We start from the raw sequence: 12092 nt of genomic DNA, 5'->3' as shown, positions 1-12092 counted from the left end.
TCCCTGTAACAGGTGCTCCCTCTGACATGTGGCTCCCTCTGACGGGTGCTCCCTGTGGCGAGTGCTCCCCCGACAGGTGCTCCCGCCGACAGGTGGCCGTCCCGTAGGTCGGCATCACTCGGGAGCGTTCTGACAGCATGTGGGTCCCAGCGTCGCCCGCTCAGAGTCTGACCCGCGCTCCTGGTGAAGAGCCTTGGGTCACTTGCTCTCGGAGGCTCCTTCTTGTTCTAATGGCCTGTGGTCACCTGTAGTCGCTGGAGATGCGAGACCCCAGGCCAAACAGAGTGGCCGAGAGGGCACACGCAGCCACGTGTCCACAGTCCCTTACCCGAGGCCCTGGGTCACATGTATTTGAGAATTCAGAGTTCTTCGGGTTTTCAGAAAGCGGGTCAGCGGGGTAGGACGTCCTCGGCCTGGCGGGCGTCGGGCTGCGCCTGTGATCAAGCGCGCTCTGGTGTCTGAACCCGACAGCCTTGCGGGGGGGGGGGGAGTCGGGGATGACACCCCGCCGCCCCAGGTCAGGCGGCTGCCGGCCAGACCGCGGGGTGCTGGCGCGGGGCGGTGAGCCTGTGGCCCGCTGGCAGCCCATGAACGTGTCGGCGGCGTGTGTTCCCGTGTCCCCAGGAGCGGCGAGGACCGGATCTGCCCGAAGTGCCAGGGGGACGACCCGCAGTCTGGAAGCCCGGGCAGCCCGCTGTCGCAGGAGAAGGTACGTGGCCGGGAAGGGCGCTGGCGCTGGGCAGGGCGCTGGGCGTGCGGAGGTGAGCACCCCGAAGCCCCCGCAGGCTCCCGCCTCTAGTCTAGGGTGGGGCGGGGCGGGCCCCTAGGCGCCAAGGTGACCCACGGGGAGGACACGGTGCACCCCGCCTGCGGGCCAGGCGAAGAATGAATGGCTTTTATATTCTAACTGGTTTTAACAACTGAAAAGAGTGGCATTTGGTGACATGAAGACCTTATGCGGTTCAGACTTCTGGTCCTCAGCGCCGAGCCGGTTGTTTCCATGTTGGGCTCAGCTGCTTGCGCCGCCCTGGCACAGGTGGGTGGGTGACGGGTGCCACCTGGGGACCTAGACGGCCGTCCTGCCCCCGCCCGCCCCCGACGGGGAGGCCGCGGTCCGCCCCCCAGGCTCGGCCGGGCTGTGCCTATAGGAACAAGAGCCGCCGTGCGGTGTGAGCCCCCAGGGGGAGCACGCTCCGGATCCCTGTGTCCAGACGGGGCGTGTGGCCCTGGACCCGCGGCCCGTGATGCTCCCACGTGCCAACCCGGGCCGGGCCACTCCCGCCAGCCGGTGACCAAGTGAGACAAGCAAGGAAATCGCAGTGAGACCCTGGGAGGACCGACACCTTCCGTTCGTAGAAGGAGCCCTTGTCCGGGATCCGTCCTCCCCGGACGCGTCTCCACGCAAATGGAATGGTGGCGGCGGGAGGTGACGGGGTTCATGAGAAAGTCTTCACTTGGTACAATTTTTAAAACGGCAATGTGCACTTCAATCTTCCAATGGAAAAAAAAGAACAAACGTGCGTGGGCCGAGGCGGTGAGAGGCCGCGGTGGTCCGCGGAGGACCCTGCACCCGCCGGGGAGTCTCGGCCGGGGTCTCCCCTCTGGCCGCCGTCACCCGCTGGAAGCCCCTGCTGCCCGCAGCCCACGGGCCCTCCCACCCGAGACCACGGCCCAGCGTCAGAGCCCGATGCCCGCGGCCCAGATGGCGCTCCTGCCGCCAAGTGACGAGCCAGGTGGGCGCTGCAGGGCCACCCCGGGACCCGTGCCGGCCAGGTGACCGCCGTGGCTGGCCAGGTGGAAGCCGGAGGCCACAAGTCCTGGCGCCTTCCTGTCCCTTCCCATCAGAGAGGGGAGGGACCCCCGTCTCAGCAGCCCGTCCCCTGCAGGCCCCCACGGGAGGAAGGGTGAGCCCGCGGAGCCCTCGGGCCTGCGCCAGGTCAGAGCCCGTGCGAGGCCCAGGCTGCCGGCGGGCGTCTCGGGCCCGGGAGCCCAGCGGGAGGGGTCAGCACCCGCGGCCCGGACGGCCCCTGCCCAGGGAGGCCGCCGCCACCTCCCGGGGCCCCTGCCTGCTCCAGCGCTCCAGGACCGTTTCCACTTTGTCGTGTTTCTTCCTCTTTAACAAAATCAATACGTGTTCATTATACGAATCTCCGGTCTTAGAGGTGAGAGACCTTTCGATGCCGTAATCCAGTGGCTTTAAGTCTTCATCCTGTGAACCGAGACCAGAACCCGTGCTCTAAGGGGGGAGCCTGGCACCCGCCCCCTCCTGCTGCCCCCACCCCGCGGGCTCTGGGGGCTCCGGGGTCGTGCAGGGCACAGGGGCCTCCGATGGGAGGATGATGGACGCCGATGGGCTTCGGGGGGCCTGGGTGCTGCCGCCTACGGGGGCCTCTGGGGCGCCGGCAGCTGCAGACCTCCCGCCCCGGCTTCCCGGCCCAGGGTGAGGCTCATGCACAGGTGGTCTCCACCTGCACAGAGCCACAGACTGGGAAGACCAGAAGCTTCTCTGCCTCCTGACCCCGAAGGGAACTTGGGGGCTTTGACCAAAGGAAAGCCGCTGATGAGAAGTCAATGCTCTGCGCAGTGGTCGTTCTGAAGTCTGTGGGTGCAGGAGAGCCTGGGAAATGGGGTGCGGGGTGGCCAGGGACCGGCCGAGGTAACCCGGCGCCCAGCCTGTGAACAGCACCCAGGCCAGGTGCTTCTTAGGGGGTCCTTGTCCTCTGACCGCATCGGCCTAGTGTCTGTCCCACAAGTGCTCCAGCCGTGGGCTCGGCGCTAATGCAAGGCCCAGAGGTTAAAGGGTCACTGCGACCTGGTTAGCGGCCCGTTCCGGCCTGCCAACACCTGCCACCACCTGCCACAGCCTCCCACGACCCGCCACGACCCGCCACGGCCCACCCCAACCTGCCCAAGGATGTGACAGCGAAATAAGGAGCAGCGGGTGTCTGGGAAAAGCGTTCAGGTCTGTGTCCCGGCGAGCCTGGGGAGAGGACGGCTTCTTCCGCTCTCTGGCCTCGGGCGGCCCTGGAGAAGCCCGCGGCTGGCACGTGATGCTGTGACTTACGCTGGGCGCGGGCCTGTGACCTCCTCCGCCCAGGGTGCCCGACTCTCGCTCCGTGTCCAGTTTGTACGGCGCCCACGTGTGTTTCCCTCCGGGTTTCCGTCGGCCCGCCGCCCGCCGCCCCTCGAAGCAGGCCTGCCTCCGTGGAAGGACGCCGCCCGTGTTCCTCTGGGCCCCGTCCCAGTCTCCCTTGTTGGTGACAGCCGTGCGCCCCGTGTACCGGTGTCCCTGGAAGCGTGATGCCTGCGGATGACCCCGGGCCCTTCTGGCCTCGCCAGTTGCCTCAGTAGCTTCACGGCCCTGTGACGTGCGGTGTCACGGGTGGGGCGATAGCCCACGTCTCCCAGCGTGCAGGTGACATACTGAGGCCCGGGGAGCAGGTGCGCGTGGACCAAGGTCCCATCACAGCGGGAGGCAAATCTGGGTCGTGACCCCTGCCTCCAGGCTGCGGGCACCTCGGGTGACCCCAAGTGTCCGATGCGGGTTTGGGTCACGCAGGCCGTGTGGACTCCACCAAGTGCGACGGGAACACGGGAAAGGGCAAGACGGGTGTGGACCAGGACCCAGGCCGGGCCTCCCGCAGGACGCGGGAGCAGAAGCTGCCAAAGGGGCAACAGGCGGCAGCCGGGAGGAGGCCGGGCCGCGTAGACCGGTGCACCCCACCGGCCCCCGCCCGCGTGAAGGGCCCGGCTGTACCCCGGGGTGCCGAGCCCCAGAGCCGCCGTGTGGCCGGCCCTCTGCTGCGGGCAGTGGCGGGTCCCTGTGCCCCGCACCTCGTGGCGCTCGCCGCTCAGAGGCCGCAGCGCCCTGGGGGCTCCCGACGCACCTGCGGCGCCACCCCAAAGGGCGGGGGGAGCGGCCCGCGGGCCCCTGGGGCGCAGCCAGGAGGAGCAGGGTGCCCGCGGGCCGGGATCTTTCTGTTTCCTCTGCAGAGGCAATTCCACTGTGAACGTCATTTCTTGCAGGCGGTGGGGCGGGGGGGGGGGGCGGGGGCCCTCGCGCGGGGACGATTGCGGCTCGAGACACGCACCAGGCCCGGACAGGCGCCCATCCTCCCTCCGCAGCCCCAGCCCGTTCCCCGGCTGCGCCTCGTCCCTACCCTTTCGGGGGGGCCACCTCCGGTTAAGGCGAGGACTCCCCTTGGGCGGGAGGACCCAGGCCATGGACTCGGCCGCTGCCTTCCTCGGCGCTGCCCTGAGCCGCCCCGGCCTTCGGCTCCCCACTGAGGCAGAAGCCGAGGCTCAGCCGCAGCCTCCTCCGGGGCGAGAGGGCCGCGGCCGCGGTGCTGGGGGGCGGGGGTGGGGGCAGCAGGGCCGGCAGGGCTCTAACTGGACAGAGGCCCAGCCCGGGGCTCCGTGGCCTCAGGCCCACGTGAGCTCACGGCCGCCACGGCCCGGGCTTCCCCGGACGGACAGGAAGCTGGTCCGGCCCGCCGCCTCCCGAGGTCCTGCGGGGACCCTGTGGGGACACACGCCAGGCGCCGCGGCCCAGGTACACGCGCACCTTCAGGACGCCCCCACCTGCCCGAGGAAGCCCAGGCCCAAAGGGTCTTACCGGGCCAGCACTAGGGGTCCAAGAGGTGCGGGCGGCGCCTGGGTGGCTCCTCGGTGGAGCCTGCGACCCCTGATTCCAGCTGGGGTCATGACCTCAGGTCCTGGATGGAGCCCCACGTGGGGCTGTACGCTCCGGGAGGGGTCCGCTTCAGGATCCTCCCCGCGCTGTCCCTCCCCACCCGCGTGTTCTGTCTCAAGCAGATACATAAGTCTTGTTTTAAAAGAGGGCGAGATGCAGGGGTTAAATGAGAGGCAGTGCGCGCCAGCCCGGGGAGGAGGGGAAGGCAGCAGACCCGAGGGCAGCAGGAACAGCCTGCCCCGAGCACCGAGGCCGCGGGCCGTGCTCCCCACGCCGTGCACACTGGCCCCACGGCCGCCCGGGGCCCACGCGGCTGCACTCCCCACGCAGAAGCCCGCAGGCCGCGCGGCCTCAGCCACACAGCGCCCGTTCTCGCCGCCCTGGGGGCTGAGGGAGGCGGGTCTGTCCGACCCGGCCCACGTGTAGACGCTGCCCTCCCGGCGTGTCATCCTGCCCTCACTCTGACCTCATTACCTCCGTGAAGACCCCGCCTCCAAACACAGTCACATTCAGGGGTGGGAGTCCCAGCAGATGATGACCTGTGCGGGGACAGGGCAGTGTCATCCTCATCCCCATTTTGCAGATAAGGAAACCGAGGCAGGGAGAGGTTAGTAAGTCTCCTAGGACCCAACAGTTTGTATGTCAAGTGACTGGAACGGGCCTGGCGCTCCTACAGGCAGCGTCCCCCACGCCCCGCGGCTCCCCCAGGAGCGTGTGCTGCCCTGAGGAGGCCTGGGGCAGCCTGGCTGGCCGCCGAGGCCCCCGGAGCGCCCCCAAGTCAGTGGGACCGGCCACCGCCCCCCTGCTCATCCCCAGTCCCCCGGGCAGCGCCCTCCTGGGCTCTGGGTCTGCCCCGCAGAGACCGCAGCAGCGGGCCCCAGCGCCCCGACCACGCGCCCCACCCCTCCACCCGCGGGGTCTACGCACTCCCAGCCCTCGGTGCACGCACTCCCAGCCCTCGGTGCCCGGCTCCCGCCTCCTTACCCCTCCTTCGACTCCCGCTTTGGGCAAAAGCACACCCTGGTTGGGCCCCCAGGGCCCAGGGCCGCGCCAGCCTTGGGGACCCCACCGTCCCCATGCCCCCCACCTACTGGGAGAGGCTGCAGCTCCCATCCCGGCTCCGCCAAGGCCACCCCCACCCCCGCCTCAGCGGGATGTCTGGGTCCTGTGCCTCGTTGGGGACAGGCTGTGCTTGAAGCCCAGGACAGGGGGAGGGGGTAGATGGGGACAGGCCCTGGGGCTGCAGGAAGGGGGGGACGGGGACAGGCCCCGGGGCTGCGGGAGGGGGAGACGGGGAGAGGCCCGGACTACCGGAGAGGGGAGGTGATCACTCAAGCAGCCAGCGTGTACCCAGCGTCGCCCCCGCAGTGGTCACTGCCCCCCACGCTGGAAATGCTACTGTGACCTTCACAGGCACCCACAGCAGTGGGGACGACTGTCAAGCTGGGTGGACCAGTCCCGACAGGAGGGGGCAGTGCTGCCAGCAGGACGGCAGCAGAGGCCTGGGTCGGGGTTTGAAGGAGTCCCCGGTGGACAGAACAGCATGTGCCTCCTCAGGGCCACCCGCTGGCGCCCTGCTGGGTCCTGGGCTTTGCAGGAGAGCCGGGTGGCCGCTGGGACCCCTTAACATGTGGTGACACACTTGTCGCTTCCAGGACCCGCCTGAGGTGGCTGAGGCTGAGGTCGGCTGCCCGTTTGCTGGAGTGGGCTGCCCCTACAAGGTAGGCTTGGGGCGTCCCCGCTCGGAGTGGGCTTGAATGGCCTCAGTGTCCTCGCTCCGCCCCAGGTTTTCCCTCCGGGTCAGGCTGAGCCGCTGGGTGTCCCTAACATTACTGACCTGTCAGTTCAACAGATGCCACTAGCGAATCCTCTCTGTGCTCAGGGACGTTCTAGTAATGTCTCCCCCAGCCCCAAGTCACTCACCACACCACCCCCCGCCACGTGGTCCTGATTCACCCCTGCACACAGCTGGGGCGCCGCGGATGCTCCAGTGGGCAGGAGGCGTGTGGGCCGGGTGTGTGTGATGCCAGGGCCCTCACCAGCGCCCTCTTCCTCTCTCCTGCTGGGTGGGGGGAACCTGACTTTCCCGGGAGCCCTGGGGCAGCAGGACCCTGAGCCCCCCCCCTCCGCAGGGCAGCCACAGGCTGATGCAGGAGCACGAGGTCGCCTCGCAGACCACCCACCTCAACCTGCTGCTGGGATGCGTGACGCCGTGGATGGCCCCACGTGGCCCCGGGGGCGCGGCCCTGGCCCTGGAGCGGAACCTGTCGGACCTGCAGCTGCAGGCGGCCGTGGAGGTGGCTGGGGACCTGGAGGTGGACTGCTACCGGGCGCCCCGCTCCGACAGCCAGGACGAGCACACCCTGCAGCGCCTCACAAAGGAGAAGCCCCTGGCTGAGCTGCAGGAGAAGCTGCGCGTGTTCGAGAACATCGTGGCCGTCCTCAACAAGGAGGTGGAGGCCTCCCACCTGGCCCTGGCCGCCTCCATCCACCAGAGCCAGCTGGACCGCGAGCACATCCTGAGCCTGGAACAGCAGGTGAGCTGGGAGCCCAGGCCCTGCGCAGTGGGCTCGGGGGTCCGCGGCCCGGCTCAAGGCCCTGCCAGGTGGGCTCAGAGGCCCCACGGTCACCTCAAGGCCCTGCCCAGTAGGCTCGGAGACCCCACAGCCCAGCTCAAGGCCCTGCCCGGTGGGCTTAGAGACCCCGCGGCCCAACTCAGGCCCTGCCTGTGGGCTTAGAGACTCTGCAGCCCAGGTCAAGGCCCTTCCTGGTGGGCTTAGAGACCCCGCGGCCCAGCTCAAGGCCCTGCCCGGTGGGCTTAGAGACAATGTGGCCCAACTCAGGCCCTGCCCGGTGGGCTTAGAGACCCCGCAGCCCAGGTCAAGGCCCTGCCCGGTGGGCTTAGAGACCCCGCGGCCCAGGTCAAGGCCCTTCCTGGTGAGCTTAGAGACCCCGCGGCCCAGGTCAAGACCCTGCCCGGTGGGCTTAGAGACCCCGCGGCCCAGCTCAGGCCCTGCCTGGTGGGCTTAGAGACCCCGCAGCCCAGGTCAAGGCCCAGCCCGGTGGGCTTAAGGACCCCGTGGCCCAGCTCAGGCCCTGCCCGGTGGGCTTAAGGACCCCGCAGCCGAGGTCAAGGCCCTGCCCAGTGGGTTCAGAGGCCCCACCACCCGGGTTGGTGTCGGGAGCGCAGGCAGCCTCCCTGCAGCGTCCTCCCCAACCAGACAGACTCCTCCCCGACCCCACCACCACCCGCCCTGCCCTACAAACAGGCCCTCTCCTGGGGCCCAGGACCCCCTAGGAAGGGCGCTGACTCACAGGCAGGGCCAGGGCCAACCCAGCAGCCCGTGCACCTCAATCCCTTGCCTGAATCTCTACGGGGACAGGCTGCTCCCTTCCCGAGCACATCTGTCCACCGCTGGGCGTTTTTCACTATGAGAAAGTTCTTCCTTATACTAAACTAAAATCGGCCCCTCGGTGTAGTCGGTGCCTTGTTCCCGGCCCTGCACTGCAGGCCCCCTGCGCGAACCTGCCCCCTGGGCCCTGCACAGGCCTTCAGAGACCAACAGTCCCCGAGGACTTCCTCCTTGAAGCTCAGCGGCCTCGGTGGTCCCACCCTAAGTCCCCGACATGACCCCTCTGACCAGAGGGCTGTGCCCTCCCTTGCTCCAGAGCTCGTACTTGTCGTGATATAACCAGTATCCGTGCCAAGAGTGCTCCTTTTTTCCCTTTTCCTGTCCAGCAACGTTCCATCAGTGTCTCACGCAGGCTCAGGCCTGGATTTAGTTCCAGCTCCCCACGGCTTTGCTATGCAGGCCTGGATGGGTCACGTCCCCTCTCAGGACTCCGGCTTGCTCAGCCGAGAATTAGGGACTCGGTTTCCTTTCAGGACGCTCACTTCCATTCCTGCCTTCCCTGAGAACAAGTCCATGTTTTTCTCAAATGTCAGTGGGGGCACCTGGCAGAGAAGCGGGCCCCGGTTTGAGCGTTTGTCTATGTGACCATTGCCTCAGGTCGCGGTGGGCCCCCCAGGGCAGCAGCCGTGTGTTGAGTGCATCCAGAACCTTCCTGGCTCTGGTACCTGAGCAGTGAGCCCAGCCAGCCCTCCTCGGGGGAGCCCCTGTGGAAAGGGCACAGGCTGTGTCCCACGGCCCCTGGGGTGGAGGGGGGAGGCTCCCAGGGGACGGCTGTGTGGGCCGTGGGGTAGGGTGGGGGCCACGGAGGACGGAGCGGGGACGGAGGCCGGGGGACAGCACAAGGCCACTATGTGTGCCTGGGGGAGGCTTTCCGTGGCCCCTGTGCCCACCTTGTGCCCTCCCGCCCCCTGTGCCCCCCATTACCCCGTTACCCCCTCCCCCATCCTCTCCAATGTCCCCCCGTCTGTGCTGTACCTCCGTGTCCCCCCATGCCCTCGTCCCCGCCCATGCCCCGTGTCCTCCATCCCCTCCATGTCCCCCATCTATGCCCCCGTCCCTGCCCACGCCCCATCCCCCATCCCCTCCATGTCCCCCCCGTGCCCACCTCGTGCCTCACCGTGCCCCCCATCCCCGCCCACGCTCCCTGTCACCCATCCCCTCCATGTAGCCCCCAGCCGTGCACCCCCCCGAGCCCACCCCGTGCCACCCCCCCCCCCCCGAGCCCCTGGCTCCCTAGTGACTGGGCTTCCTTGGCGCAGGTGGCGGAGCTGCAGCAGACGCTGGCCCAGAAAGACCAGGCCCTGGGCAAGCTGGAGCAGAGCCTGCGCCTCACGGAAGAGGCCTCCTTCGATGGCACGTTCCTGTGGAAGATCACCAACGTCACCAGGCGCTGCCACGAGTCTGCCTGCGGCAGGACCGTCAGCCTCTTCTCACCAGGTACCCGCTGCTCCCCCGGGCGCAGACTCACGGGGGTGGGGGTGGGGGTCAGGGTGGTGTTGGGGTGCAGGGGTGCGGGGGCAGGCTTCCAGGAAGCAAGCAGGGATGGCAGCGAGCCGGTGACCGCCGCGCGGGGTCCAGCGGGGCCATCTAAACCCCGGGGCGCAGGCGGCAGGCCCCCCAGCCACACGGAGCCCCGGGGCGGGGAGAGTGGCGCGGGCCCCCCTCGAGTCCCTAGCCGCCCGCTTCCGCCAGGTGGCATGAGGTTGTTACTGACCTCATGGGGCTCCCGGCCGCGACGGAGAGGGTGCCCGAGCCAGAGCTGCTCGGCGTGAGGGGCGCGGGGACCTGCCGCAGGGCCAGCGCAGGACCCCGTCCGCAGGGCCGGGGAGCGAGGCCAGCGCAGAGGAAGCCGAACGGCGTCGTAGGCGGTGAGCAGCTCGCAGGTGCTTCCTCACCCGGCGCCGCGCCCGCGGAGAACACTCAGCAGATGTTTCTCTTATTTTGTTCTTGGGGTTTTTTTTTTTAACGATTTTATTTATTCATGAGAGACACAGAGAGAGGCAGAGACACAGGCAGAGGGAGAGGCAGGCTCCCTGCAGGGGACCCCGATGTGGGACTCGATCCCAGGACCCTGGGGTCACGCCCTGAGCCGAAGGCAGGTGCTCCACCGCTGAGCCACCCGGGCGCCCCTTGGGTTTTTTTTTTTTAAGACTTTATTTATTTGAGAGGCAGTGAGCACAAGCAGGGGCAGAGGGAGAGGGAGAAGCAGACGCCCCGCTGAGCAGGGCGCCCGACACGGGCTCGACCCCCGGACCCCAGGATCACGACCTGAGCGAAGGCAGGTGCTCGACCGCTGAGCGCCCCAGGAGAAGTTTCTGCTAATCAGGGGGCTCCATCTACGTAACAGCGAGTGGATTTGCACAACACTCTCACTGTCACCCTGCGTGTGCGCATCTGAGGCAGGTGGCCCATCAGGAGGATTTTGCAGGCAGGTGTGAGCGACCTGGCACGGGGCCCGGCTCCACGCCTTCCCGGTCGTCAGCTCCTCGGACCCACCCGCGACCCCCAGGCCGGGTTAACGCGGGCGCTCCCCAAGCCAGCCGCTGCCTCAGAGCCGCCCCGTCTCTGCCTTCCTGTTCTTCCTGCACCTCTTCCCGCCTGCTCCCCGGCCCCGAGGGCCTTGGCGGTGACAGCCGCGGGTGCGCACCCTCCAACGGCCCCTTCTGCTGCCCACGGAGAGCCCAGGCCCCTCTGGGCGATCATCAGGGATGATTCATCCCCCGGGGCGCCCACCCGGGGTGGCGGCCAGACCTGGGAGCTGCCCCAGGCTCCCCAGCGTCTGGGGGCTGAGCACCTGGCCTAGGGCAGCGGAACGAAGTCGGTGTCGTGAGGTGGGCCCGGGCCCTGCTTCTGTCTCTGCCGCGAGCGCCCAGTGTGTCCGGCCACGGGGCTGGGCTTCCCCTCTGCAAAACGCCGGTGGGCAAAATCAGAAGCGTGGTGCCAGGGCCTGCAGCTTCAGCATCCAGTCCTCGGGGGCGCGCCTGTCACCTCCGGGCGGCTGTCTGGGTGACGGCTGAGCAACAGCTAGGCGACGGCTGGGCGAGGTCACCTCCCGGAGCCGGGTCCTCCTCGCCGCTCTAGTTTGGAGTGGGGCGCCTCAGTTTGGAGCCACTGCCCGTGGGCCTGCCCGTGCTGACCGAGCCCTCCGCCCCTCAGCTTTCTACACGGCCAAGTACGGCTACAAGCTGTGCCTGCGGCTCTACCTGAATGGGGACGGGACGGGGAAGAGGACCCACCTGTCGCTCTTCATCGTGATCATGAGAGGGGAGTACGACGCTCTGCTGCCCTGGCCTTTTCGGAACAAGGTACGGGCTGGGCGGGGGATGGGGAGCCTGGGTCCTGGTCCCGTCTGCATTTTCAGTTTCACCTCGTATAAAGGCAGAGCCTGAGCGCACCCCTCGCGCCCGGGGCTGTCAGGGACTGGGGGGGCTAAAGTGCTGGCCCGGCGCCCCCGACGGCCTGGAGCCCCGACCCCCATGGGGGTGAATACGGAGTACTTCCTGGAGGAGGTGCCGTGGGGCTAGCCTCAAGTGGCGGCGTTCTCAACCGGAAGGAGCCCAGGGCAGGGCACGCCTGTCAGCCCGGGACGCTGGCCGCAGCAGGTGCGGGCGGGGACGGGGAGCCACCAGGACCCTCCATCACGGCTGGGCGGGACGCAACTCGGAAGCCCATCTGGTGGTTTCGTACCCCGTGAAACGTGCTCCCGCACGACCCCACTGCACCCCCTGGGATGTGGCCAATGAGTCAAAAATTTTGGTTTTCAGAGGCGGCACACAGGTGTTCCCGGCAGCATCGTGGGTAGCTGCCCGAACGTGCAGGTGGCCACGGTGCCGTCGGGGGGCGGGGGGCGGGTGCTGGCGGCAGGGCGTTCACACGGCGCGGCCCCGTCGGGCCCTGAGGACCCGTAAAGGCGATCCTGCGTGAAGGGGCCGGCCTGACGGGGCGCGGACGGGCTGCGTGATCCCAGCCGTGGGCCATTCGGGGGC

The 12092-nt window shown here is 68.5% G+C and overlaps 1 protein-coding gene across 6 annotated transcripts in view; it reads left to right on the top strand.

Annotated features, from left to right (window-relative positions):
* The window catches only part of LOC140641961 (PHD finger protein 19), a 42970-nt gene that overhangs the window by 4837 nt on the left and 26041 nt on the right, over positions 1–12092 (top strand). For all 6 annotated transcript variants that reach the window (XR_012038557.1, XR_012038556.1, XM_072842574.1 and 3 more), the window contains 5 exons: positions 625–709; positions 6349–6414; positions 6826–7230; positions 9366–9543; positions 11263–11411. Coding sequence is in view for 4 of the 6 variants with exons in the window: in XM_072842574.1 (XP_072698675.1) it covers positions 625–709; positions 6349–6414; positions 6826–7230; positions 9366–9543; positions 11263–11411 (883 nt within the window). In the remaining 2 variants the exon portion in view is untranslated. The remainder of the gene's footprint in view (positions 1–624; positions 710–6348; positions 6415–6825; positions 7231–9365; positions 9544–11262; positions 11412–12092) is intronic.

Source organism: Canis lupus, chromosome 10 (assembly GCF_048164855.1).
Source record: "Canis lupus baileyi chromosome 10, mCanLup2.hap1, whole genome shotgun sequence".
NCBI lineage: Eukaryota > Metazoa > Chordata > Mammalia > Carnivora > Canidae > Canis > Canis lupus.
This window is presented reverse-complemented; position numbering and strand designations above follow the sequence as displayed.